This window comes from Eulemur rufifrons, chromosome 8 (assembly GCF_041146395.1).
Source record: "Eulemur rufifrons isolate Redbay chromosome 8, OSU_ERuf_1, whole genome shotgun sequence".
Classification (NCBI taxonomy): domain Eukaryota; kingdom Metazoa; phylum Chordata; class Mammalia; order Primates; family Lemuridae; genus Eulemur; species Eulemur rufifrons.
In genome coordinates this window covers 9,959,806-9,987,718 of record NC_090990.1, presented here as the reverse complement: position 1 = coordinate 9,987,718, position 27,913 = coordinate 9,959,806, and the positions used below count along the sequence as shown (strand labels likewise).

Genomic DNA, 27,913 nt, shown 5'->3' with positions numbered 1-27,913 from the left:
AACCAATAGAAAATAACTATTTACATAGCATTTACATTGTATTAGGAATCCTGAGTAACCTAGAGATGATTTAAAGTATGCAGGAGGATGTAAGCGGGCTATATGCAAATATGACACCATTTTATATCAGGGACTTGAGCATCCAAGGATTCTGATATGGGGGGGTCCTGGAACCAATCCCCCATGGATTCCAAGGGACAACTGTACTCACCTGGTAATTCTGATATGGGGGGGTCCTGGAACCAATCCCCCATGGATTCCAAGGGACAACTGTACTCACCTGGTAAGTGGGAGCAGTAACAGTGTCTACCGCATAGGGTCGTGGTGGAGATTAAGTGGATAAATACATATGAAGTGTTCAGAACATTGCCTGGCACATGGCAAGCGTACAAGAAGAGTATTAGCCACAGGAGTATTAGTATTTTATGCATATTCATATGTATTTTCATGCATATTCATATTAAGTGCCTGGCAATTGCCAGCTGCTCAATAAATAGCAGGTAGTATTAGGGGAAAAGCAGCTCCCCCTTTCACAGGCTTGGGAAGATTGCATGGCGCAGACAGAGCAGGCCCTCCTTACGGGTGGGGGGCGGGGTGCTGGTTCAATTTTGGCTATTTGCATTGCTTTACTGAGGGCTCAGTCGGTGGGGACTGGAGTCTGGGAAGGCTTCGTGGTGGAGTGGGCCGCTGGAGGTGGTGATTAGAGTCACTCTAGGCAGTGGGAAAGGATGGGTCATTTGTGAGGAGTGGCCGTGATGATGCCAGATGTGTCACCAACTTTCAGATTTCCATCTCCCAACCACAGAGATGGGTGTTCCCATTTTACAGATGCAGTATCAGGCTCAGAGAGGGTCAGCAGAGTTCTCAGGGTCTCTGAGGTGTCCAGGACTTGGGAGGTTCTCTGTGAGGCTCCCAGAATTCTCTCCACCCCCAAGAAGCCCCCTGACATGCCTCACCTTTAGGAGAGGTGACCTGTCTCCTGGGAGCAGAACCAGTGCCTCCCCCATCTTCAGGACTTAGTTCTAGGGTCCTTGAGAGCCTCACCTGGGCATAGGACTCCCATTGTTCCAGCCCCCCTCTTGTACCCCAGACTGGCCTAACCGGTTCTGGGGAAGGGGGGCGGGGAGCAGGCACGTTGAGACAGCCGCCTGCCTCGCTGCGAGGTTCCCTCCACCTTGGCCACCCCCCTCCCTGCCCCACACAATACCAGGAGCTTGCATTGCCCTGCTCAGGGGCCGTGCTGACATCGCCCCCTGAGGACTTGGCTGCAACCCCAGAGCCCCCAGGGTGTCCTGGAGCCCTGGACCGTGCTGGCATCTGGACGGAGCTCCCTGGCTGAGGTAGGGCCCCAACCGGGTGCCAGCAGCCCCATTCTCCTCCCGCCAGTTTTCCCGGAGTCAGTCCTTTGTGCTGCCTGCCTGGCCTCTGATCCTGGCCCTGACCCACTTATGGCCTCCTGGTGCTCTGCAGACTGCTTGGCCTGGATCTCCTCCCCAGTCATGACCTCCCACTTGGCTTTGTCCCTTAAGGGGCGGAGGGGCCCTGGCAGGGTCCCTGCTCCTCTGGGCAGCAGGGCAAGGGGCACCAGGGAGGGGGCAGGGAAAAGCTGGGTACAGAAGGCCAGAGGTGCTTTTCCTGGACTGTGGGAGTGTTCAGGGACCCTTTCTGGCAGCCTGGCCAAGTGGGCCCCTTGTCCTCTGTAATTAGCAGTGCCCACTGGGTGGTCCTCTCCTTGGCCCCTGCCCATCCTTCTCAGCCTACAGAGACACTTAGGATGACAGGTTTCTTAGAGAGAGCGTCTGGGGCTGGGGGAGTCCCTTAGGAGTCACTTTACAGATGGGGATACTGAGGCCAGCCAAGGGATGGGCTGTGACTTGCCTGGAGCCATGCAGCCGGTCAGTGTCAACACCGAGCCTTGAACTTTGGGCGGAGGTTTTTCATTTGGGTTCCAGGATGACCTGGTGGGCACTAGAGTCTCCATCCTGTGATCATGTCTTGGGCAGGTAATGTCCCTGTACCTGGGGCCAGTTCTCTTCCTGAGGTTTGTTTTGTTTTATTTTGTTTTCATTTTTTTCTAACAGAGATGAGCTACACACAATACGAACACAGCTTTGCCCCACCTAGATTTCCAACACTGAGGCTGGGTGGGCCACATCCTGGAAGGCCATAGGGCTGGCATCACACCTAGATGGCTCATTCTCATTGTCCCCTGGCCTGGGCATAGGTGGAGGCCGATGCACTCCTGACTTCCCCCTAGAGACCTGCCTCCAGCTTTGTCTCCCCGGAGAGCCTTCCTCCTCCCCTCTCCCCACACCGGCCCAGCCTTCTCCTCTGAGGCCTTAATGGGGATGCCCCTGCCCCAAGGGCTCAATGTTTTGCTTATTTATCCCTGCAAATGATGGGGGGTGTCCCTCCTTGCCCTCTGGGAGCTTCCAGAATTCAAATAGAGAGAATCTCCCAGAATACAGGGAGCAGGGGCGTGTGCACATGCTTGCACATGTGTGCCCACAGAGCAAGTGGGACTTCTGTGTTAGGACTTCTGATTCCTGGGGAGAGAAAGACCTGTCCCGTGGGCAGTGCCTCCTTCCACCTGTTCCTACAGCGTGGTGTGTGTTGTACCCTCGCTGCTTCATCTTCCCCACCTGTGTGAAGGCCCAAGCCACGGCCCCCACCCCCTAGAGGGGACTGCGGATAGGAAGAATACTCCCAAGGGTGACTATCAATGACAAGCTCCCACTGTGCACCAGGCGCTTTACATGCATTATTGGTAATTCTCACATGAGCGTTGGGAAGCTGCTTGACTATCCTATTTTCCAGATGAGGAAACTGAGGCTTAGGGAGGTTTGTTCAGATGGGCACTCTTCAGGCTTGCGGGACAGAGGCCAAAGGTACAAGCTTAGCTAGAGCTGCCAGTTTAGGGAGGGACACTTAGGGGCAGCCAGCCCCTTCTCTGCACCCTCCCAGCAGTTGAGGGGCTGTGCAGAGAGAGTGGGCCCCCCACAGACCTAGCTGTCCCACACTGGGTCCTCTCCTCCCTCCCTCTCTCCAAGGGTCTCTGATGCTGTCACAGTTCAGACCAAGGCTCGCTTGTTCTATGTGCACTGGATCCCTGGGTATTTCAGCCATGCAGCAGTTAGCTGTTACCTCCTCCAGGAAGCCTTCCTAGAGTACCCAGCTTGAGCTGAGCCCAGCACCCTACTCTGATGGTTCCTCTGGCTTGGCCCTGGCCAACCTGGATTGTAACTTTTTGTTTTGGCTCCCCCACTAGACTGGCAGCTCCATGGGCATGAAATGTTTGCCCATTTGTCTCCCTGGGTTTTTCTGGGCTTCCCATCTGTGTCTGAATATCTGGTCTGGCTGAAATGTTCACTGTCTCTGGTCTCTGTCTCCATCTCTGGGTCCCTGAATGTCTCAGCATCTGTGGTTTTTCTGTTTTTGAGTGTTTTGGGGTCTTGGTTGCTGAGTTGCTGTCTAAATGGTCTCCGTTTCTCTAGGTCTGTTTCAGTCTCTGGCTCCTGGGTCTCCTGGCCCTGCCAGGCTGGGCACTGCCCCCTTGGCCTGAGGGGCCTCTGGGGGGTCCTTGCTGCCCGGCCTGCCCACAGCGAGGCCCGGCTAGGGTAGGCCCCCGCCCAGCCCGCTGCCTGCTCCCTCCTCCCTCCCTGCTGCTTGCCTCACCACAGGGTTTGATGAATCAAACTCTTTGTCTGGGTGGGATCTCCCCCAGCCAGCTGGGCAGAGAGAGGGCTTCCCCGGGCCGGAGCAGCGACCAGCATCAGCAGCGGGCCTTGGCTGGAGAGGTGAGGGGCTGCCGAGGGCGCCCAGTGGAGGGCTGCAGGGCAAAGACTGTGAGGCTTGGACTTGGACCGCTCCGGGATCATCAGGCCTGTCCTGATCCCCGCTCCCACTCCCAGGGGATGACTTCCTGCCCAGAAAGGACCCATTCAGCCTGGCCCATCAGAGGGGCTGGGAACTGGGGGGGGAAGCCCCTCTTTCCCCCCAAGCTGGGGGGCTGGGGCACCTCCCTGCCCTTCTCTGGGAGGGCCCAGCCTGATCTGGGTGGTGGCCTGCCTGCCAGTCTGTGACCCTCCCAGCCAGCTTGGCATGGGTGTGGGCACCACTCAGCACTGAAGGCCGCAATTCTGGGCATGGGGGCGGGGTGGACATCACCAAAGCAAGGACTTGCAGGCCTGTGTGTTTGTGTCTGTGTCCTGGTGTGCATGTGAATGGAGCAGGAGTGTGAGAAAGCTTGGGTGTGCGTGTAAATATCGGATGGGTCAGTGTGTGTGTGAGAAAGTGTCTGTGTGAATGTAGTTGTGTAAAAAAGTGTGTCTGTGAAGGTGTGAGCCTGAGTTTGAAACATCCGCGTGTATCTATGAACGTGTGCATGTCCATGTGTGTACCCAGGGAACATGTGTGGTTGTGTATGTTGGAACATGGATTTGTGTGAAATGTTTGGATCTGTATGTCTGACTGTATGTCAGCGTGTGTTAGAGAAAGTACAAGGTTGTTAAAAGCACAGACTTGAAAGCTAGAGTGGCTGGCTTAGAATCCTGGCTTTGCCATTTACCAAATAACAACCTCTCTGCCTCACTTTCCTCGCCTATAAAATAGGGGTAATAACAGTGTCAACTCATAGGGTTGTTGTAAAGATTAAATGAGATAATATGTGTAAAGTACTTGTCTGTCATTCAGGAAGTGCCAGGTAAGCGTAACCATTACTATATAATCAGATGTGTGAGTGTGTTTGTACGATGTGTGCACACCTTTGTACATAAGGGTTTGTCCAGGCCTCCAGGACATGGTGGCTTACTGGCCAGCCCTGCTGTCCTGTATCTAGGTCTGATCCCTTCTCTCCTGCAGGCCCAGGTGGGTGGCAGAGCAAAGGAGGAATGGACTGTGGGCCACCTGCTACCCTCCAGTCCCACCTGGCTGGGCCACCTGGCACTGCCCGCCACCCAGTAGCTGTGTGCCAGCAGGAAAGTCTGTCCTTTGCGGAGCTGCCCACCCTGCAGCCTCCGAGCCCTGTGTGTTTGGACCTTTTCCCTGTTACCCCCGAGGAGCTGCGGGCTCCTGGCAGCCGCTGGTCCCTGGGGACCCCTGCTCCTCTCCAAGGGCTGCTATGGCCAACATCCCCAGGAGGCCCAGATACAGAGATCTCCACCAGTGGAGGAATGCGGCCCAGCAGGGCTGGCAGCTGGCCACACTGTCCTGCTGCCCAGCCCCCAGCTCTGGAGGGACCCTGGAGTCCCCAGCATCCACAGCCACAGCGCCGGGCCAGCCATGGCTCTGAGAAGAAGTCAGCCTGTGAGTCACCCCGGGGGGCGGGGGGAGGTGGCCCTGTGGGGTGGACAGGGGAGGTGCTGGATGGCTCTTTTAGAACCCTTTAAGCCCTAAGTTCCCCCCAAAGTCAGGATAACTGGTAGGTTTTAGTGATAAGGAAACTAGGGCTCAGGGAAGGCAAGTGACCTGTCCAAGGTTGCATGCACAGCAAGAGAGTCACCATCCTGGGTACCCTGGCCCCTTACCCACCCTTTGCCCACTGCAGTCAGGAATGTGCTGTCTCCACCCCCCCTTGTTGACTACATTGCTCTAGGGACCAGAGGCCAGCAGAAACTCCGCCTCTTCCTCAGGCCTGGCCTGTGAACCCCAGATGCTCAGGGTCACAGAGCAGCACCAGAGAGGTTGGAGAGGCCCCAGTGGGTGCCAGTCTGGGCTTTCACACCCCCTTCCCCCAGGGCGCAAGATGCGGGTGTACCAGCGTGAAGAGCCCGCTGGCAGCCTCGAGGCCCACGCTGTCTTCCTGGAGCCTGGCCAGGCGGTGCAGGAGCAGGCCCTGGGCACAGAGGAGCCTAGACCACGGGAGCTGCCTGGGTGCACCCGAGCAAACCTCGAAGGGCCTGAGCGGAGGCGCTTCTCGGCGTCTGAGCTGATGACCCGTCTGCACTCTTCTCTGCGCCTGGGGCGCAATTCAGCACCCAGGACACCGATCCCCGGATCAGGCACTGGAGCAGCCCGGGAAGGTACCAGCTCCTCCCCTGGGCCCTAACACTGCCAGGGTGCTTGTCAGCTGCGGTGCGTTGTCAAGGGCCACTCTCCAGACCACCCACCTCCAGCCCTCTCCCTCTCCAGGGAAAGCATTTGGAAGGGAGTCGCGAGGTGTAGAGATGCGGGTGGACAATGTGTCGCTGCCAGCCCCTCTTGACTCAAGCGAGGGCCATGGCTGTTGGCCCGAGCCCAGGTACCACCGCCCTCTCTGGGCTGGGGTCCCAGGTGGGTGCAGGTGAGGAAGGGCCCTGACACACTCTATTTCCTAGGCTAGACGCGCAAGAAGAGCCTCCGTTGGGTACCAGGAGCGCCAGTGAGCGGCGCCAGTCACGATTCCTCCTTAACTGTACGTGGGAGGGGGTCACGGAGGAAGGGGTTGGGGATGTGGAAACTGGGAAACTGGGGTTTGGAGAGTTCGGAGGTAGGGACTGTGTGAGAGGTAAAGAATCGAACTCTCAGTATCTAGCACAGGGACTAGCATGCAGTTGGTGCCCAATTAATGTTTATGGTATGAATGAATGAGTGAGCGAATGCATTCACTGTGTCCAGATACCCCAGCCTCCGCAAAGGCTTAAGTGAGGCGGGCCCTTGGGGGCGCCGGGGAGGAGCCGGGCCGCTCCGACGGGCGCCCCACAGCCCTTCCCCGCCCTCTCCCCGCCCAGCCGTGCTCTACCAGGAGTACAGCGACGTGGCCAGCGCCCGCGAACTGCGGCGGCAGCAGCGCGAGGAGGAGGGCCCTGGGGACGAGGCCGAGGGCGCCGAGGAGGGGCCCGGGCCGCCGCGCGCCAACCTCTCCCCGAGCAGTTCCTTCCGCGCGCAGCGCTCGGCGCGCGGCTCCACCTTCTCGCTGTGGCAGGACATCCCCGACGTGCGCGGCAGCGGCGTGCTGGCCACGCTGAGCCTGCGCGACTGCAAGTTGCAGGAGGTGGGCGCGGGGACCCGGCGGGGCGGGGCCGCCGGGGGTGGGGGGCCCGGAGCGGGTGGGGCGACAGAAGGGCGGGCCAGGAGTCAGTACGTGATCGGGGACTTATCTGGGACCCGGGCCATGAGGGGACGGGGCCACAAAAAGGGGCGCGCCCGCGGGACTGTCAACGGGGAGGGTGGGTGCTAGGACCTCACTAGGCGGGGCTGGCTGGAAGTGAGGACAGAGAAGCAGGGGAGCCAATAGCGAGTGAAGCTAGACGAGGGGGCGGTGACGGCGGTGAGGGGCGGAGCCCGTGATAGGGCAGGGCCAGGGGAGGGGCGGAGCCATTGGGAGGGCAAACGCGTGGTGGGCGCGGGGCCAGGGGCGGGACCTCGGAATGACTGGGGCGGGATCCTGGGCGGGGCTAGAGTAAGGGGCGGGGTCGAGGGCTCCCGTTGGGTTTGTACAATTGCCCGCAGCAAGTTATAGGTCCCCGGGCTCGCCCAGCGCCAGATTAGGGGTGGGGCTAGAGGAGGGGTGATGGGAACGCGGGGCGTGGCTGGGTCTAGGGAGATGACGTCCTGGGGCTGGGGGCTACGAAGCTGGGGCGTCCAGGGTGGGCTGGCTCAGCCCTTTCAACCTTGGCCCTCCCTTAGGCCAAGTTTGAACTGATCACGTCTGAGGCCTCCTACATCCACAGCCTGTCGGTGGCCGTGGGCCACTTCTTAGGCTCTGCCGAGCTGAGTGAGTGTCTAGGGGCGCAGGACAAGCAGTGGCTGTTTTCCAAACTGCCCGAGGTCAAGAGCACCAGCGAGAGGTAAGAAAGTGGTGTGGCCTGGCCCAGGGCCGGGACCAAGCCTGTTGTTGACTGGCACCCAGATCTGGGATCTCTGTCCTGGCCCTGACTCCTCCCTGACCCCTCAGGTTCCTGCAGGACCTGGAGCAGCGGCTGGAGGCAGATGTGCTGCGCTTCAGCGTGTGTGACGTGGTGTTGGACCACTGCCCGGCCTTCCGCCGAGTCTACCTGCCCTACGTCACCAACCAAGCCTACCAGGAGCGCACCTACCAACGCCTGCTGTAGGGCTGGGGGATCTGAAGTGGGGGGAGGATGGAGGGAGTCTCAGGCAGGTGTAGGCACAGAGGACTGGGTGAGGAAGAGTGACTCTGGGAGGGAAGGTGTCCCTGAAAGGGTCTCTGTGACCAGGGTAAGGTGAGACCAATCCCAAGTGGCAGAAAGGACGTGCTGACAAGGTACATGAAGAACCAGTGGGGTGGCTGGGGTCATGGATCCCAGGAGTTCAGGCCACCTGTGACTCCGGAACTCTCCCCATCTTCCAGCCTGGAGAACCCCAGGTTCCCCAGCATCCTGGCTCGCCTGGAGGAGTCTCCCGTGTGCCAGCGTCTGCCCCTCACCTCCTTCCTCATCCTGCCCTTTCAGAGGATCACCCGCCTCAAGATGCTGGTGGAGGTACCTAGAGGGCACCAGGCTGCAGAGAGGGCTGGGCGAGCTGTGGGCCGTGACCTCCACAGCCCCTCAAGGCACGTGCCCAGGCTAGGTCACAGGGGGAGGACAAGGCCGGCCTCATTGCACTGGTCCCACCTTCTAGAACATCCTGAAGCGGACGGCACAGGGCTCTGAAGACGAAGACATGGCCACCAAGGCCTTCAACGCACTCAAGGAGGTGAGCTCGGCAGGGCAGGGGCTGTTTGGCTCCGGAGGGCCCCCCTGGACCCCCCTCTAAGAAAGCCTCCACCCGTCAGAGTCTCTGGTCCCCAGGCGGGAGCCTGAGGCTGGGCTCTGGGAGCCCGGGTTAGAGGGCTGCAGGTGACCCACCCACGGCCTCCCCAGCTGGTGCAAGAGTGCAACGCCAGTGTGCAGTCCATGAAGAGGACAGAGGAGCTCATCCACCTGAGCAAGCGGATCCACTTTGAGGGCAAGGTGCAGGCAGGATGGGGCATGTGAAGGGGCAGCTCTTGTTTCCTCCTTGCCAGGGGGACTTCAGGCCAGTTCATCACTGCCCACATCCTCCCATTCCCCACCCCGTGCTCTCTGCCTGGTGGCCCTGGGCCTGACCTGCCCTCTCCCCTTGCCTACTCCATCCCCCTAGATCTTCCCGCTGATCTCTCAGGCCCGCTGGCTGGTTCGGCATGGGGAGCTGGTGGAGCTGGCACCACTGCCTGCAGCACCCCCTGCCAAGTTGAAGCTGTCCAGCAAGGCCGTCTACCTGCACCTCTTCAATGACTGCTTGCTGCTCTCCCGGCGGAAGGAGTGAGTCGGGGCAGGGTGGGGGTAGGTAGATCAGAGCTGGGCTCCCTTCTTCCCCACCACTGGGCTCACGGCCAGGTCATCACTGGTCCTGGAAGCCCCAGCTTGCGCCAGGCTGTGCTGCCAGGGCACCCGGAGCCTTGGAGGCTCCTGAAGCAAAGGCAGAGATGTGGGTTAGGTCCATCTTCCAGATGGGAGAGTCAAGGGCTGGACTGTGTGCAGAGGACTTGAAGCTGCTCGGAGCTTAAGCCAGTTAGAGCAGAGATTAAGAGCACGACCCTGGAGCCCCAACTCCGCCCTGAGTCACAGCGATGCTAACAGCCAACGTTTACTCAGCACCTGCTCTGTGCCAGGCACGCTGTGTGGATTATTCTCCTTGATCCTCCAAGCACCTCCCTAGGAAGTAGACTCCCTTGTTATTCCAGATTGTGGAGCTGGGAGGTGGGGGAGCCAGGAGAGGGAGCAAGGAGGAAATCAGGTCTGGCCGATGCTGGATCCCAGGCTCATACCCACTGCACTGTCCTGTCTTCCATCTGTAAAATAGAGACCACACACAGGGAGGGTCAGTGTGAAAATAACACATGCAAAGTATTTAGCACAGTGCCTGGCACGTAGGGAACATTTCCTCGGTGTTAGCTGTGATCATTGTAAGTGCGGGAGGACGAAGGAGACCTTCTGGATGAGGCAAGTCCTACGGCTGGATGGGATGAAGGATGGACATCTTATGCTATCAGAAGAATTCATTCCTGATTTATTTGTGGGCTGGGCGTGGTGGCTCACGCTTGTAATCACAGCACTTTGGGAAGCCGAGGCCGGAAGATTGCTTGAGGCCATGGAGTTTGAGACCTGATTTATTTGTTCATTCAATAACCTGTCACTGGCTATTGCTGAGGACTGGTTATTACTAGGCCATCTGCTGGGTGCTGAGGACATAAATATGAATGAGAAATGTTCTCTGCTTACAGAAGCTGTCAGACCAGTGAAAATATATCCTGATAACCATGTTGTCAGGGTTTTGATGGGAGATCATACTGTGGTAGTTAGTCCCTGGTGTGGGTGAGAATCAGTAAAGCTTCATAGAGGAAGGACCATTTGAGCTGGGTTTTGAAGGATGAATAGGAACCTTACAAGTAAAGAGGTAGTTTGTGGGGGAATGGACAAAAAAGTCATGATAGTATTATATATAAGAGCAAAGTGTGTGTTTGGGGAATGATGAAGCCTAATATGGCTGGATGTGTAGAAGAGCAGGGCAGGAGAAGGAAGTTGGGATGTTGAAAGTCATGGTAAAGAGACTGGACTTTTCTTTCTTTCTTTCTTTCTTTCTTTCTTTCTTTCTTTCTTTCTTTCTTTCTTTCGTTTTTTCCTTTCTTTCCTCGTAGTGAATCACTGAAGAGAGATCAGACTTTTTCTGAGGGCAGCCGGGAACATGGAGAGTTAGGCAGAGGGGTGACACTTTACTCCTGGCCAATTTGGAGTATGGGTGGGAGGGGGAGACACCAGAGGTCTTGCCTTTGCCCAGGAGAGGATAGATGCTCCGGGAGCACTAGGGTGCTTCCAGGGACAATAAGGAGGAGGAAAGACAGGCGGAGCTGCCAGCTGGGTGTTGGGGGCAGGCGTTGCAGAGGTGAGCATGAGTCTGAGTTTCCTCCTGGGCAAACTGGTGGAGCCTCCCACTAGCATGAGAGCCGCAAAGGGATCCAGTTTGGAGCGGAGATGCCGGGCTCTGTTTAGACGTGTTGAGATAGAGGAAGCTGTGGAGCATCCTCCACCTGCCATTCGCCCATCCTTCCCGCAAGTATTTTTGGAACCCAAACTGTGGGCCTGGCACCAGCAGGCCCTGAGATACAGCAGCAGAGAGACAAGGTTCAGCCTTCGTGGAGCTTGTATACCGGTCAGGGAGCTGTCCGGAGGGCGCTTTAGAGCAGGAGCTTGGGGGGGAGGTTCAGAGAGAAGTTGAAAGCGCGCCTGGGGGTCAGGGACTGGTCTCCGTCCCCTCCTGCCTCCGTCAGTGAGCCAGCAGGACAGGAGCTCCCAATTCCTCGTGGGGACTTTGCTGGCCACTAGGGAAGCAGTACCTGTGTAGAAGGAGGACCCTGGGGCGGCCGCTGGGGGAGACAGGCCCTTCTCCTCCCCTCCGATCAGAACCCGCCTCATCCCGAGGGTGGGCACTCGGGGCCGGAGCCCAGGCCAGGCTGACCTCCCCTGCCCTGGTCCCCAGGCTGGGGAAGTTTGCTGTTTTCGTCCACGCCAAGATGGCCGAGCTGCAGGTGAAGGACCTGAGCTTGAAGCTGCAGGGCATCCCCGGCCACGTGTTCCTCCTCCAGCTTCTCCACGGGCAGCGCACGAAGCACCAGTTCCTGCTGAGGGCCCGGACTGAGTGAGTAGGCCTGGCTATGGGGAGAGGGCATCCCCCCAAGGTAGACACAAGGCTCGCCTAGGGGTGAGCAGTGCGCGGGGCAGAGGGCAGGGTTGGGTGGGCAGAGCAGTGGCGCGTGCCCCGCAGGTCATGCCCAGGGCTGGCCATCTCCCCGGCCTCTGCACGTCTTGCTTGCATGTGAACCTCTGCACCCGCCTAACTCTGGCTTCCAGACAGAGGTGTTAGGCAGGACGGGGGCCTGTTTTTATGCTCAGAGCTGAGTGGGCACAGGCTTGGAAACAGGGTTGTGGGGTGGGCCCCAGGGTGGGGCAGACGTGACCTGGGTCCTGGGTCTGGGCATCATACCCAATTCCCCCAGCCCTGGTCTCGGCACCCTGCCCTGGGCGACTGCACTTTGCATGTGGTGACAACTCGACCTCCCCCTTCCCTAGAAGTGAGAAGCAGCGATGGATCTCAGCCCTGTGCCCCTCCAGCCCCCAGGAGGACAAGGAGGTCATCAGTGAGGGGGAAGGTAGCAGCCTGCCCCCAGCCACGTCCCCGGGCCGGGTTCCCTCCCTCTCCCTCTCTCCCATGCTGGGTGCTGTGTTGCTGGCGGGGCAGTGGGCAGGCCGGGTGGCTCTGAGGAACCCTGAAGCCTGGGCGGGATTTACAAAGGACAGGCCAGTCCCAAGTGCACAGACAGCACCCTGGAGATTGCCAAGGCCTTCAGAGGTGCCCATTTCATCTCCATGAACCCCCAGTTTACAAGTTAGAAAACAGAGGTTCAGAGGTAAAGTGACTTGCCCAAGTCCACCCAGCTAGCAGGTGGCAGAGCTGGGACTGGAGCCCAGGTCTGTCTCTGTCTTTGCATGGGTTGCAAAGGGGGCAGGGACCCGAGTGGCCAGGGCGGGTGGGAGTGGTGCTGCAGGGTGGGCATCTGCTCAGCTGGGGTAGAGGCTTGTCCTTTCGGTGCGAAGTGAGGCTGGTGGGCCCGGTGCAGCCTGATCATAGAGGGCCTGCATGTAGGGGGCGCAGGGTCGCCATCGAAGGTTCCTGAGTGAGGGCCGAGTTCGGTAGCGAAGGGAAGGGAGGGAACTCATTACTGAGCGCCTGCCCCGTGCCAGGCCCGGGCCCAGGGGCTTCATATTTGCATTTATTTTATTTAATCCTCACGGCAACCCTACTAGGTAGACTCATTTTCTTCATTTTTCCTATGTGAGAAAATGGAGGCTCAGAAATTTTAAGTAACTTGCCCAAAGTCACATAGCCAGTAGGTGGCCGAGCTGGGATCCGAGCCAGGTCTGGCCCCAAGACTTGTGGGTTTTGATGCTTCCAGCCCACCAGGTCTGCTGGAACGCACTGAGGTCTGGAATGGGCCAGACTCCCTGGCTTGAGCTAGGAGTCCCACTTGGGCTGGGGGTGAGCTCTCTGCTCCAGACAGGTGGTCAGGGAAGGCCCCTGGGAAATGACACTTGACCCTGAAGAATGAGGGGAGGCAGCCGTGGAAAGATCTGGGGAAGAGCACTCCTGGCAGGAGGAACAGCCAGTGCAAAGGCCCTGAGGCAGGGGGAGCTAAGGGTGTTTGAGGAGCAGCAAGGAGACCAGTGTGGCAGCTCTGTGAGTAAGGGGAGAGGGGGAGTCGCGAGGGGAGAGGGGGAATAGCAGGGAGGAGGTGAAGTTAGCAAAGGGCCAGCGCCAGACCACACAGGGCGTTGTGGGCCCTGGGTGGAGGGGGGACTTTGGATTTTATTCCAAGAGGATAGGAAGTCCTGGAGGGCTTCAAACAGGAGAATGATGTGGCTTGAGTCCCAGTAGGGAAGGATGGACCGGAGGGAGCGGCAGGGGGCGTAGGAGAGGCCGTTACAGGTTTGGGTAGGGGCAGTTGGATGTTGGGGTGTGGAGGTCAAAAGCAAGGTGCTGGACTGAGCTGGGCAGGGGAGAGCCCGCGGCTCAGAGGCAGCACGGAAGCCAGGAGGGACGGGGGTCCTCCGCGCTTGTGTCTAGGGCAGGAGGGAAGAGCAGCCAGGGCGGGCAGCGGGTACCTGACGTCTTGCACGGGGACATGCGGCATGGGAGGGGCAGAGGAAAAGAGCTTCAGTGGCCACCCTCCCGCCACTGCCCCTCCTCGCCCCACCCCTGCGCCTGCCCCACCCTGCCCCCAGGACTCCCTGACCCTGCCCTGGGCTGTCAGACCACCCCCAGGTTCAGTGCGTTAGGACGTACAAGGCACTGCAGCCGGATGAGCTGACCGTGGAGAAGACTGACATCCTGGCAGTGAGGACCCGGACCAGTGACGGTGAGAGGGGCCTCCTGGGAAGGCCTCCCTGATGGGGCTTGGGTGGCAGGAGGGAGCTAGCTGGCTAAGACATCACAGGGAAAAGTTATGCAAGTGTGTGAAAGTTATGCAAGCATGTGGGAATCAGGTTAGACAAGAGTAGGAACTTCGTGCTTGTAAAGTTGTAGGATCAAGAGTGACAGGGGAGAGTGGGAAATACCCTTCTCAGGGGCTGCAGGAAAAACAGGTCAGAAGTTCATCTAAAAGACGGCTAGAGGCAGGGTCCTTCCTGGAGCTGGGGGATGCTGAGATGATGTCGCCTTGGCCCCAGGGGTGCAGACAAGGCTTGCATCAGGGCTGAGGCGTCCCCTCCCAGACCTGGCCCTGGTGCCTGCCCCTTTGATGCCACTGATGCTGCTCTTGGCCTGCGTGTCCCTAGGCTGGTTGGAAGGGGTCCGCCTGGCAGATGGCGAGAAGGGGTGGGTGCCCCAAGCCTACGTGGAAGAGATCAGCAGCCTCAGTGCCCGCCTCCGAAACCTCCGGGAGAACAAGCGGATCACAAGTGCCACCAGCAAACTGGGGGAGCCCCCCGCGTGATGGGTGGCCGTGGCCTGGGACAGCTCTGGAGGGGCCTGCAGTGTCTCCATGCCCCAGGCCACTGCTGCTGGCACTTCTGTTCCGAGGCCCTGGCATTGAGGGCACAGGCTGGACACAGGAGCAGGGGGCCTCCAAAGGGTCTCCCCTGTCCTCACGCTCCTCAGTGTCCACACTTGAGGGCAGTTTCTTCGTCTGGCATGGAGGCCACGACAGGTGACTGCTGGTATCTGGCAAGGACTGGGATCCTCTCCCTTCCATGCCCTCGACCCTGCCTGACTCTTGGTCCCTCTGGCAGGGGCCTGGCCGGGGAGTGCTCCGGTGCCGATGGGTGCTAGGACCTGTATATATCTGGGGTCTTCACTACCACCTCCCCTGGCCAGAGCCCTGAGTGGGTGCTGGTTGCTGTGACTTGTCTGTAAATAAACTCCCATCATGCCTTTGCTTGGAGTCTGTGAGCCATCTGACGCCACGCCGCCCTCCTGCCAGCCCCGTTTCCCCAGCTAAAGACCGGGCGGACCTCCGCTGCCTCCTGACGGGGGTTTGTCTTTCTCTAGAGTGCCCCCTTGGCCATGGGCGAGAGACGGAGGCAGAGGGACAGTATATCAGTTAGGCTGCTTTCAGCTGCAATAACAAAATGTCAGATTCAAATAGGCTTAAATATTAAAGAGAGTTCATTAGTTCTTATGTTTGTTTCCCATGGCATCTGTAACAAATTACTACAAACTGCGTGACTTAAAACAACAGAAATTTCTTCCCTCACAGTTTTAGAGGCCAGGAGTCCAAAATCAGTATCACTGGGCCAAAATCCAGGTGTTGCAGGGTTGAGCTGGAGCCTCTAGGGGGAATCGTTCCCAGCCTCTTCCGGCTTCTGGTGGCTGCTGGCATTCTTTGGCTCACAGCTGTGTCGCTCCGGTCTCTGCCTCTGTGGTCATTGCCTTCTCTGTGCGTCTGTATGAAATCTCCTTCTGCCTCCCCTGATAAACAAGTGATTGCAGTTGGGGCCCACCCAGATAGTCTCCCCATCTCATGATCCTTAAATCACATAAGACCCCCCAACACTTTTTTTTTTTTTTTTGTCATATAAAGTAATACTCACAGGTTTCAAGGACTAGGACATGGATATCTTTCGGGGGCCATTTGTCAGCCCGCCACAGTTCTCATAACTGAGAAGTGTAGAGGAAAGGTGGGCTTCAGGCAAGGCCTGATCCAGTGTCTCATTGATGTCACTGAGGACCCAGCTCTTTCCATTTCTCTACTCTGCTGTCCTCGGGCTTGGCTTTATCCAAGGCTTCCAGGGGCTTGTTCATCACACCAACGTGGAAGAAGAGAGTTTGTCTCAGCATTCCAAAAGTCCTGGGGTTCTCTCTGATTAGACCTCGGGGCTGATCATGGCAGCCAGGGCCCGGAGTGTGCCCATTTGCCTGGCCTAAGTCACACGCTCTAGCCCAGCAGCCAGGCGGGGGCGTTGTCTTCCCCGGAACCCCATGGATTCCCGAGTGGAATCTGGCGGCTGCTGCACAAGGAGGGGTAGATGCTGGAGAGGCCGATGTTTACTGAAATCCAAGTCGCCCAAGAGGTTGGACGGAGCTGGAAACAACGTGCTGGGAGATGTGCCCACGTGCGGGATGGGAGCGTCCTTCAGCCCCCGGAAAGGTCATGGGGCAAAGAAAACAGATGCGTCAGGGCGGTTCCGGGGGCAGATGGGGAGAGGCTCAGATCCACAAGGAAGTCTTTGGGAATGACTTTCTAACGTGGAATGGCACAGGGATGGGACCACTTCTCCAACGCAGGGGTGGAGCGTATGGGCTTAGAAAGTGGACATATTTGAATTTGAATTCGATTCTGACATTTATACCCCATGTGATTTTTAAAAAACAAGCTTTTGATTTTGGAATACTTTTAGATGTACAGAACAATTGCAAAGATAGTACAGAAAGTTCCGTACACCCCTCGTACGGTTGTCCCCATCGTTAGCATCCTACACGACCACAGTACAGTTGTCAAAGCTAAGAAACCAACGCCGGGACACTGCTATTAACTGAACTCCGGGCTTTATTCGGATTTCACCAGTTTTCCCACTAACGTCCTTTTCCGTTCCGGGCTCCAGTCCAGGGTCTCACATTGCATTTAGCTGTCGCGTCTTAGGTCTTCTCTGGTCTGTGACAGTTTCTCAGTGTTTCCTTGGTTTCCATGACCTTGACAATTTGGGGCGGTCTGGTCAGTATTTTGTAGATTATCCCTCAATTTGGGTTTATGCGATGTTTTTCTCATGACTAGGCAGGAGTTATGGGTTTGGGGAAAGAATACCACTGAGGTAAATAAAGTGCCTCTCCTCACGTGACACCAGGAAGCATGTGATGTCCACGTGACTCGTCACTGGTGATGTGAGCCTTGGTGACGTGGCTGAGGTTTTTCTCTCGTGAAGTTGCTCTTTCTCCCTTTCCATACCCTGTTCTTTGGCAGCGAGTGGAGCCCACACTCAGATTGGGGGTCTCTGCTTCACCTCCTGGTGGGTGTATCCGCGTATAGCATTCGGAATTCTTCTATGAGGAGGCTTTGTTCCTTTCTGTGACTAACCTTTATTTGGTTAGTCAGTTACAGTGGAACACAGCTTAGCAGCGAGGCTCTGTGGTTTGGCCTGTTGCTCCCAGGCTGCAAACTGGCGCCGAGCGTTACTGCACCGAGGACTGCAACGCAAAGCCCTAGGCAAGAGGAGCTTTTCAGCTCCATTCTAATCTATGAGACCACTGTCAGATATGGTTTGTCATTGACCGAAATGTCGTTAGGCGGCGCCTGACTGTATTTCTACCAGCACGGACCTATGCATTTACCTATTCTTATACTTTGGGTTATAATCCAATATTATGTTACTTATTTTGTTGTTCACACTGCTCCAGCTTTGGCCCTTGGGAGCTCTTTCAGATTGGCTGCTGTGCCTGTCTGACGTGCTTCCATTCTTTTGGTTTTTGAGCATTTGCTTGTGTTCTGGGACTACAAGATGCTCCGGGCTCATCTTGCACTTTCTCTGCCTCATGCTAGAGTCGAGTCAGCCATTTCTCTAAGGAGCACGATTCCTTTCATTCTGGAAAGTGGTGTTGAGAAACCAAGACCCGGGTGTGGGTGTGCTCATTGCTACTGAGGTGTCACTGCTCCTAGGCCCTCTCACAGGCAGAGGTGCCATGTGATTTTGGGCAAGATACAAAGCCTCCTTAAAGCCTCTCCAAGGCTCCAAGCCTCAGTTAACTCATCTGCAAAATGGGTATGACAATAATGGTACCTACTTCATGGAGCCACTGTGAAATAAAGTATGTAAGCAGTTTATGCAGTGCCTGGCCCATAAGAAATCATAACAAGTGGTGGTTTTTATTGTCAGAGCTGCACGAAGCATGGGGATTTAAGGAACTCAGAGAGTCTGCGAATGGGATTCCTACACTGAATGAAGACCAAGGGGCCTTTGTGCTGCTTCCAGTGCTGAGTCTGCATGGGGAGAGCCAAGGTTGGCACCAGGCTGGCAAGGCAGAGGGAGCAAGCTCTCCTGCATTCAGCCTGCGCTGGCACATCTGGCTTCTGGCTGGCACCTGAGTCTGGGATAGGCTGCTGGGGCCACAGGGGCTGGCTGTGGAGCTGTGCTGTCAGGCAAGGAGCCTGGGGCTGCACGAGGTCTCACCGGGCCCACTTCCCTCATTCCCCATCTGCTCCCTGCTCACCTGCCCAGGTGGTAGATCCAGGCCAGGCATCCTGGGGGAGCCCCTCTCTCAGTGGTGCCTGCCTCCGCCTACTGGGCCTTGCCCTGGTAGGGCCTTGGCCAAGGACCCAGGGCCCTGCCCATGCTTGTGGCAGGAGGAGGAAGGTGCGGGGTGGTATCGAGCGGGATAGTACCTGGAGGTGGGCACGTCTGGGGCTGGGGCTTTGGCCTTTGAGGCTGTCTGCCCAGACAGTGTCCAAGCTATGGGCCATCAGGAGCCCCCTCCCCACCCAGTGCCCACACCCTTTTCTACAGTGGCTGAGGGGACCCTTCCGCCCCCGTCACTCCTGTCGTCCCAGAACTGTGAACCTATTGTTTAGAAGATTTTGTCCTGAAATGAAACTACTGAGGAAGAAACTTATTCGATTGTTCATTTCAGGGCACACTGAGGCTTCAGTGAGAGCCGGTGAGCCCCTCTGGGCAGCCGGCGCGCTGTGCGCTGGGTTCCGTCTGTTCCCCGCCTCTCCCCCTCCCTCTCCTCCTCCCTCCCTGCCTCCTTGCTTCTTTCCTTCCTCTTTCCATTTTTCCAATCCTTTTCACTCTCCCCTCTGATTTGTGTCCCTGTGGGCCAGGGGACACAGGCAGCACCACCTGTGGCACTGCCCAAAGGGTGAGAGGCATCAGTAAACCCGTGAAGTGCAGGGCCCCAGCCAGAGAGTTCCCAGGCTGCGAGGCAGCGGGGTCCCCCGTCGGTGGAGGTGTAGCACAGCTACTTTGGAAAACAGTCCGGCTGCCCCGCTAACGCCGAGTGCGTGCCCACCCCGTGACCCAGCAGCTCCACGGCCTTCTCTGGGTAGATGCCCGACAGTCGGGTGCCTGTGTGCCCCAGAAGACATCGATTAGCATGTTCTTAGCAGGACTACCCGTTAATAGCCAAAATGCTAGAAACTACCCAAATGCTCATCAGTGGTAAAATGAAAATCCTGGAATATTCACACTGTGCAGTGATGAGAATAAACCATTTACAACCACAGGTAAAGTCCCTGCCTACGTGGGAAGAGAAGCCAGACACAGAGGAAGACTTCCTAGGTGGCTGTGTTTGCACACAGTACAAAAACAGGCGAGACTAATTGATGGGATAGAGGTCAGGGTGGGGAAGGCCTGGGGCAGGGGCCGGGACTGGTAAGGGAGGGACGGGTGCTGTTTACACAGGGCTGTGCGTGGGACAATGGGCTCTGCACTTAAGATCTGTGTGCCTTCATGCGTGTGAGTGAATGTCAGTGGGGAGCTTACTCAGTGCCCTGGCAGGGCAAACGCTCTGGCGGTAGGAGCACAAATAAGGGAGCAACCTGCTCTTGCTGTAGGTCAGGGCAGGCTTCCTGGAGGTGGTGCCACTGAAGCTATATCCAGAGAGCTGCAATGGAGGTGGCAGCACAGGGATACTGCAGAGTGCAGTGGCCACTCTGGGATCCCTTGTTTATTCACTTGTTCACCTGTTTGCTGTCGTCTCCCCCATTGGACCATGAGGTCCGTGAGGACAGGGACTTCGGCTGTCTTCCCAGAGCTCTGGCCTCATGGCCATCTGTGGTCCCTGGCACCGAGGAGCAGCTCAGCGTTTGTTGCTGGATTCGAACCTTGTTGCAAGAATCCTGAGCCTGAGCTCTTCACCGCCCCTCAGACCCCCTCTGCTCCCGGATTCCCATGCCAGCCCCTGCAAAAGCCACAGGGTGCCAGTGTGGCAGGGGGTGGGCCTGGGCGCCCTCAGGCGGCGGGTGCAGCTGCCCCACCTGGGCTGAGGCTGCCCTGGGCACCAGGAGACCCGCGTGGCCACTCTTGCTGCCCTGACCTGGATTTGAACCTAGGCTCAGCTGTCATTCCCTGTCCCTGAGTGACCCTTCCCCATTCCAGGGTCCCTCCCTCTGGGCCTCAAGTGTCCTCCCCAGATTATATTTCTACTGGGAGAGAAAAAACGAAAAGAAATGGACTGAAACTGCAGCAGGAGGGACTCTGGCTGGACACGAGGTAGAGTTTGCCGACTGTGGGCACCGCCCCGACACCTGGGCGAGTGGAGGAAGCGGAATTGCGGAAGCTCCTCCCCTAGAGCAGCGGGAAGAACTGGATGAGCAGCTACCTGCCGAGGTGGGGTGCAGGGGGTGGACGGGTGACCTCTGGAAGCCACTCTCAAGCTCTCGGCTCAGGAGCTGCCCTGAGGGGAGCAGGCAGGAGGGAGGAAGGGGTCGGCTGCTGGGCCTGGCATTCGGATGGTGCCTTAGAGTTACCAAAGCAGGGTGTGGGGAAGCCGAGCACCGGGGCTTTGAGTCCTGCGTTACCACCTACCAGCTATGATGCTCCAGGCAAGTTATTTCCCCTTCCTGTGCCTCGATTTCCTCATCTGTTAAATGGGCATGATAACACAGACCAAAGGAGGCAACACCCTTTATGTCACTGAAATCGCTCCCCCACCCGTGGGAAAGGACTTTGTATGAAGTCTTATGTAAAGGTGAGGTGACAGACCGGGCAAGTGTCATTAACTAACGATAGCAGTGTTATTGTCTTCAGTTCAACCTATGTGCCAGGCTTGAGGTCATCTAATCCTTAGAACGACCCTATTTTTGTCACCTCATTCTACAGATGAGGAATCTGAGGCTCCGAGAGGTGACATGACTTGCCAAGGTCACATAACCTCTTGGAACTTGACTCGGGACTTAAATCCCCATCTGATTTCAGTCCGGAACCCTGCACCCTGTCCGGGGCAGCCTATGATTGGCTGAGAAGGTACTTTGCGAGCTGTAAAGTGGGGAATAGCAGGAGCAGCAGCAGCAGCACTTGACTTTTTAGGGTATGGCTGCTGCTGTTCTTAAACTGGTTGTCCCAGTGGGAGCAGGATCCCAGGGCAGCCACGAGGGGGCAGCAGAGCCCAGGGCCAGGATGGAGGGTCCCGGGCGCGGGGCTCTGCGCGGTCCGCACGCGCCTGCCTGCGGGTAGAGTCTTCCTGCTGCCTGGCTGTGCCCGTGGGGCAGGGGTCCGGGGCAGGGGTCCGGGGCTGGGGCCAGGCAGGGGCGAGGGGCAAGGGAGGGCACAGCCCCCTGGAAGTAGGAGCACATGCCCCGTCCCCAGCTCTGAGGGTTCCTGAGACTGAAAGACGCTCGTCCCCAGAGGCTCCGGGATCACCCTTGGCCCTGTGATGTCCTAGTCCTTTATGCCAAGTTCGTGGCTGAATAATGGGACAATAAAAATCACCACCACTGCGTATCCAGCGTTGTTTACCACTTCACGGGCACTGATTACTTCCCTTAGTCCCTGTCACAGCCCCGTGAGCAGGTTCTATTTGTATCGTCCAAAGTTTACAAAGGAGGAAGCCGAGGTTCAGCGAGGGGAAGTGACTTCCCTGAGGTCACACAGCAAGCAAGGGGCAGAGCCTCTTTGAACCCAGGCCCATCTGACTCAGCCTAGTCCCTGCAGCCTTTTGCTGTCGCGGCACCCCCACCCCAGCTCTCCAGCGAGCCCCAGCTCCGAGCGCATGCGTGTCAGCAGCCCCGCACGATTTTCCCAACAGCGCCGTGCGGCAGGCAGGCGGGAGGACGGGACGTGCCAGCGCCATGCGGGAGCCCGCTCAGATGGGCTCTGCGGAGTAGCTCTTCCCAGCGCTGCGGTTGGTGAAGTCACGCTGGTGCTGGAAATTGGTGGTAGTGGGGGTATCACGCCACAGAAATCAGCTTCCCCATCCCTGTCCCCGCCCGACACCAGAGCCGGTTGTTAATCCCTTACCAGCACACCACTGTGCTTAGGTGCCCACTGCCACCCGGAGGGGGACATGACGGTACCAAGATGCCTGCAGCCCCGCCCCCCCCCACATCCTCTGCAGGGCTTCAGCCCCTTTGCCTGGCCCACCTCTGCGAGGTGTGGGGTGATGCAATTTGTGGCAGCCCAGCCCTGATCCTATTATCCCCTCAAGAGTGCGACACTTGTGGCAGGCCCTTCTGGGTCCACTGCCCACCCTTGTGCCTGAGGACTGGGGTTCTCCTGAGCCCAGGATGCCTCAGACCCGATTCCATGGAGGCTGTTGGTGCCCCTAAAGCTGTGTCCCATGGCAGAGTGGCACTGATATCCCTCAAAGAAGAGTGACACCACCTGGTGTCACATAGACCTTGCCTCAATGTTCGTCTACACCTGCCCCCTTCAGGGTGGGGCAAAACAAGGCTCTGCAGAAGGCAAGTGGGGACATGCCCCGGGAGGCTGTGCTGCTTGGCTGAGGTGGTGGCGGTGTACTGGTCACCCAGGGCCCTGGTGGCACCCTGGACTCAGCCCCACAGCTGGCTCTGACTCCTGGACCTGGTGGCTCTGGGGTCTCGGCGTGTAGGAGGGAGGCTCTGGGGGCAGCTGGAGGTAAGTACCTGCAGACAGGCTGGGGGAGGAGCTGTAGGGCAGGACAGGGTGCCCACATGTGCTTTCCCAAACAGGTGCCTCCCTCCCTGACACCCCCACCGCGTCTCCTGTTTTCCAGGAAAAGGCCGATGCAATCGCTGAGTCAGCGCATCTAGGCTGGTATCACCCTGGCAGCTCCATAGGGTGAGGCTGCGCTTCCAGGGCCCAGCAGAGCCTGCCCAGGAGCCCTGGACCTGGCGAGGCTCCCGTTACCCGCCCTGGCCTGCGCCATTGTTCCTGCCTTGCACTTGGCCCTGCCCCTCTCACTCTCCTTCTCTCCTGCCCCACCCTCTGGCCCAAACATCACCTCATGCCCAACCCCAGCCTCTCTCCAATTCCACAGATGCCAACACTGCTTGTCCCTGAGGGTGGGATGGGGTGTCAGAAGGCCGAGGTTTGAATTCCAGGACCACACTTACTGGCTGTGTGATCTTGGGCAAGTCCCCTTACCTCTCTGAGCCCATTTCCTATCCTGAGATGCAAGTCAGCTTCCCCACTGTGTCATGCATAGAAAGGCTACCAAGTGCCCCTCATGGGCCCGGCAGGCTGTGGGAGGTGTTCAGGAAATGGCTTTTACCGGATGCTGGCAGACCATTCCCCAGCAGGACCTGTTCTCCTGGGCCCGGGGAAGAAGGAAGCTGTGGGATCTTCTGCTTGGCTGTTGGGCATTAATCAGCCTGCAATCATCTCGCCCAACACCCAGCTCTAATTGTTCTCTGGTGAAATGGGCTGGAGCCCCGGGGCTTTCACCTACCCAGCCCCTGGGCTCCCGGCTGGGGCAGAGCTGGCTCACGCACCAGGTCTGGGCTCCTGGCGTCGAAGCCTGAGTGTGGGAGGATCCAGCCGGCCAGAGAGGGGAGTGGGCGAGGCGCCCGCAGAGGGCATCCGCCGGGCCCTGCAGGCAAGGATGCCGGGCCATCTCTGCTGAAGGCCCCTGGCCAAGGAGCCCCCCCTAGAGGTTTTGTCCTACACCCTGGTTCTAGTCTTCGCATGCCACCCCTGCTCCAGACGGCTCTCTCTTGTTTGTTTTGGGCTTGGAGGAACTGACAAAACTGTTGTGGTGGTTGGCAGCACAGTGGGCACCGTCTAGGACTGGCGAAGGGGGCTGGGGAGGCGGGGAGGAGAGAGCCGGGCTCACGGAGATTGCTCAACAGAGGACTGGTGCAGGGGGAGGAGCTCGTGGGGACTGAATCAGTGAGCAGAGGGTGGGTGGCAAGTGGACGTGCAGGCCAATAGCCAGATAGTACTGTCAGCCGACACCGCTGTAGCGCTCGAGATGTGCCCAGCAGTGTTCTAAGCGCTTGTGTGAACTCACTCAGTTCTGACAGACCCTGTGAAGTAGGCCCAGAGGCCCAGAGAGGTTAAGTAACTTGTCCGAAGACACACAGCTGGTAGGTGACTGAGTTGGGACTTGAACCCGGGCAGGCTGGCTCCAGAGTCTCTGGGAACCAAGTCACTTTAGGACTGTGAAGAGGTCACAGCTCAGGGGATAGGAAGACGGACTCCTCTTTTGCAGGCTGGGCCTTGAGACTTCAGACTTCACCTTATTCCAGCCATCATTCATTCATTCTGTGTATCTGTTGGTCGCGTGCTCACTCACTCGTCCACTCACTGGGTGCTGGCTCTGGGAGTGGGAAGGGGCGAGATTAGTAAGATTCTGTCCTACCCTGTTAGGGTTTGCCCTTCAGGGCTCAGTTCAGGTGCCACCTCCTCCAGGAGGGCCCCCAGGCCCTGGGCCTCTCACTGTCATCTCCCGTGTGCCTCCTTCCTCTGCTCCCTCAGCCAGGCAGTGCTTTTGCCTCTGAATTCTTGGAACACCGTGGGTGCTCAATAAATGTTTGATGAGGCATCCTGCCGCAGCTGAGCCTCCTGCTGGGCTCTCCCTGCTTCCCCCCAACCCCAGCCAGGATGCTCTGGTATCTGGGCAGAGCCCGCCCCGCCCCCGTGGCCGACCCATCCTCCAGTGGAGTGGAAACTCCCCGGGCACTGGTTCCAGCCAGGGGCCATGGTCAGCAGGGCCGGGATTCACCCCTGCCCTGGGAGGGAGGGAACCGGACCGGCACCGCCAGCAGCCTCTTCCTTCCCTGCCTAAATGTTTGTTTTCAAATTCCTGAAGCCTGTGTCACCCCCACCCCTGTGTCCCGCTGGCCCCAGCTGCCTTTGCTTCCTTCCTCCACTTGCTGGACCAGGCCGGTTTGCAGGGTGGGCAGCAGGCCAAGCCTCTGTCACACTGCCCACCAGCAAGGGCCAGGGCCTTGAGCCAGCTGACTGGGAGCCCCACAGACTGGGGGGACATGGCATAGGACCACTCAGGAGCCCGCCCAGCCTCTCTGGACAGAGCATGGAAATGCCAGCTCTCGCTCTCCAGGGAACATTGCCGGCTGGCGAGGACGCACAGGCCGGTAGCCAGCGCTAGGCATCTTCAAGGCTGGGCTAGCTGGGTTGGGGAAGCCCTGAGGGGCACCCTCCCCTAAGCAGGCCGCAGGAGGCCCAGTGCAGCTCAGACCTCATTCAAGCTGTCTCCCTGCTGGGAGTCTTGAACAAGTAGGGTGTTGTTTTGGATCTTAAACTTGACCTCTCATGCATCAGAACCACCTGGAGGCAGTAACAGTTGCTCACGCCTGTAATCCCAGCACTTTGGGAGGCCAAAGCAGGAGGATTGCTTGAGGCCAGGAGTTCGAGACCAGCCTGGGCAACAGAGCAAGACCCCATCACTTCCAAAAAAAAAAAAAAAAAAATCACCAGGAGAGTCTGATAAAAACACACACAGACAACGAACGGAGCCCCATCCCCTGAGACTCTGATCCAGGAGGTCTGAGAGGAGCCTGGGGTCTGAAGTGTCAGCACACTTCCCTGGCAATTCTGTAAGCGACAGTCCAAACTGCTGAAAGGCGGCACTCGAAAGCTTGAACAACACGAAGTTAGGCCAGGTGAACTGGGGTTCTAATCCCGGCTCTACCGTTCACATGTGACTGACCTTCTAGAACTGCACCATCCAGTTCAGTAGGCACCAGCCACCTGTGGCTATTTAAATTGAAATTAATTACAATGAAATAAAATTAAAGTCAGTTCCTCAGCTGTGCTAGCCACAGTTTCAAGTGCTCAACAGCCACGTGTGACCAGAGCCACCCTACTGTGCCAGGCACATGAGAGCATTGCCATCCACCCGTCATCCCGGCACAGAAGGTCTCCTGGACACTGCTGTTCTAGACGTCCCAGAACATCAGCTCCACAAAGGCAGAGATATTTGTGTGTTTTCTTCAGTGCTGGATCTACAGCATCCAGCACAGCGCCTGAAACTTAATTGGGGATCAGTGAATTTCTTTAGTTTGTTTTTTTATTGCGGTAAAATATACATGACACAAAATTTATGATTTAAACATTTTTAAGTGTACAGCTCAGTGGCTATTAAGTGCATTCAGATGATGGCGCAACCATCACCACCGTCCACCTGCAGAGCTTTTTCGTCATCCCAGACTGAAACTCTGAACCCACAAACAACTCCCCATCAGTCAATATTTTTTGAACAAAAGAATAACCTTGGTCAAATCACTTCCACTCTCTGGGCATTGGCTTCCTCTTCTACAAAATGGGCATTGCACTGGTTCTCACCTGGCAAGTTTGTTACGAGGATTAGATGAGATAAAGCATGCTCTTAGCACAAGCCCACAGTGAGTTCTCGAAAATTATTAGCTGTTCCTAATTCCTGTATGCCTACCCCAGCAGGAAGTCTTCCTGAGTGTCCTACACCTCCTTGTTTTCTGAACTCTGCAACGATCAGAGTGTGCCCCATTCAAGGCAACGAGAAACGGGGAGACCACAGCTGGTGTGAATCACACAGGTGTGTTTTGTCTCCAGGGCGTGAACCGTGGGGATCCTTTGTGTCCCAGCTAGGCTGGTTACCCTGAGGACCAAAGGCCTCCCCTGAGATCCTGCAACAGCCCCCAGGGACAGGGAGAAGAGTTGGGACTCTGACATGGATGCCATTGTACAGATGGGAAGGCTGAGGCCCACGCTAACCAGGAAGCCAGTGGCAGAGGCAGAACTCAAAGCAGGAATCCTGATTCCAGTATCTTTCCGAGACACCACCTGGCACAGGGGAGCTGCCAAACTGCAGGAAGGGATGGAAGGATGAATGTAGTCGAGTCGACAAGCCCCCTTTTGCAGCTGAAGAAACAGGCTCCGGGAGGTCAAGTGAGGTGCCTGGTAAATATTTACGGAGTGGATCATGCACTGTCAGAGGGCAGGGCACGCTGGCCGGAGCCGAACCTGTGCTACCTTTAATCCCTGCTCCAAAGGGACAGTCAGGACACTTTCTTGCCCTGGACAGGAAGTTGTCCTGGGGGAGTAGAAAGAGAAGTGAACTCTTGCTCTGGCTTTGGAGTCAAACAGATCTGTCGCACGTTCTGAGACAGGGGGAGTCTTGCTAGGCTCTCAGACTGTCTAACCTGGGGACCCTTCTGAGACACTATAAAAGCTGTGGCCTCCAGCCCGTGTCGAGCTGGTGAATGTTTAACAACCTGTTCTCTGAAAGGATAAAAGAAAAAACGAAGCAAAGCCCTGGTTTGGATCATTTGCTGATTGCTGTGGTGTAAATATTCGCACCACAGTGATTTCAAGATACCAACGAAACCTGGCTTACAAAATTCATGAAAAGTTAACAATCTGCTGTCCCGTGCCGCACGGCTGGGTCCGTGTGAACCCCGGCAAGGCCCCCCTCCTGCGCCTCATCTGCCTATCTGTGAAGTGGAGCTAGTGGTTCCTGCCTTCAGGGCTGTTATGAGGATGAACTCAGAGGCGAGGGGACTGGCGAGGACTGTGGAAGTTCACATCGTCCAGCCCCTGATGGAGGCACGCGTCCCAGAGGTAGAAATAAGCATTGGCCATGGAGGGCCAGCACCTCCCCCTTTGTGCCCTGGGCTCCTGGGCAGCTTGTCCTCCTCTCTTGACCTGCGGAGGTGACCATGAGGCCCCCACTCTTTTTAAAAAAATTTTTTTTTATTTCAGCATATACAGGGGTATAAATGTCTAGGTTATGTATATTGCGTTTGCCCCACCCGAGTCAGAGCTCCAAGTGAGACCATCTCCAACACGGTATATTAGGTGTGAATATACCGATCTCCCATCCCCCCCATCTGCCCGACACCTGATGAATGTTACTACTATATGTGCGGTGAAGTGGATTTTTTTTTTTTTTTTTTGAGACAGAGTCTCACTCTGTTGCCCGGGCTAGAGTGAGTGCCGTGGCTTCAGCCTAGCTCACAGCAACCTCAAACTCCTGGGCTCAAGCGATCCTCCTGCCTCAGCCTCCCGAGTAGCTGGGACTACAGGCATGAGCCACCATGCCCGGCTAATTTTTT

The 27,913-nt window shown here is 57.4% G+C and overlaps 1 protein-coding gene across 2 annotated transcripts; it reads left to right on the top strand.

The window, feature by feature from the left end:
- Window positions 1-1,198: 1,198 nt before the first annotated feature.
- On the top strand, window positions 1,199-15,126 carry ARHGEF19 (Rho guanine nucleotide exchange factor 19). Of its 2 annotated transcripts, XM_069477378.1 has the most exons (16): window positions 1,199-1,340; window positions 4,861-5,304; window positions 5,736-6,020; window positions 6,130-6,238; window positions 6,315-6,391; window positions 6,708-6,970; window positions 7,606-7,766; window positions 7,874-8,026; window positions 8,288-8,417; window positions 8,557-8,631; window positions 8,799-8,888; window positions 9,058-9,218; window positions 11,434-11,592; window positions 12,024-12,103; window positions 13,763-13,867; window positions 14,286-15,126. In XM_069477378.1, the coding sequence occupies exons 2-16, from the start codon at window positions 4,890-4,892 to the stop codon at window positions 14,441-14,443; spliced, it is 2,421 nt and encodes an 806-aa protein (XP_069333479.1). In that variant the 5' UTR covers window positions 1,199-1,340; window positions 4,861-4,889; the 3' UTR covers window positions 14,444-15,126. The 2 variants fall into 2 exon arrangements, with proteins under 2 accessions (XP_069333479.1, XP_069333481.1); XM_069477380.1 differs by lacking the exon at window positions 1,199-1,340 and having other exon boundaries at window positions 4,833-5,304; window positions 14,286-14,842.
- Window positions 15,127-27,913: the final 12,787 nt, after the last annotated feature.

What these genes read in the sequence shown, in the direction of transcription:
- ARHGEF19 (XM_069477378.1), top strand. Translation starts at nt 4,890, where the DNA reads ATGGACTGTGGGCCACCTGCTACCCTCCAGTCCCACCTGGCTGGGCCA. An exon ending in GTCAAGAGCACCAGCGAGAG is followed by an intron (nt 7,767 to 7,873) that starts GTAAGAAAGTGG and finishes CTGACCCCTCAG; the next exon opens with GTTCCTGCAGGACCTGGAGC. An exon ending in CGCACCTACCAACGCCTGCT is followed by an intron (nt 8,027 to 8,287) that starts GTAGGGCTGGGG and finishes CCCATCTTCCAG; the next exon opens with CCTGGAGAACCCCAGGTTCC.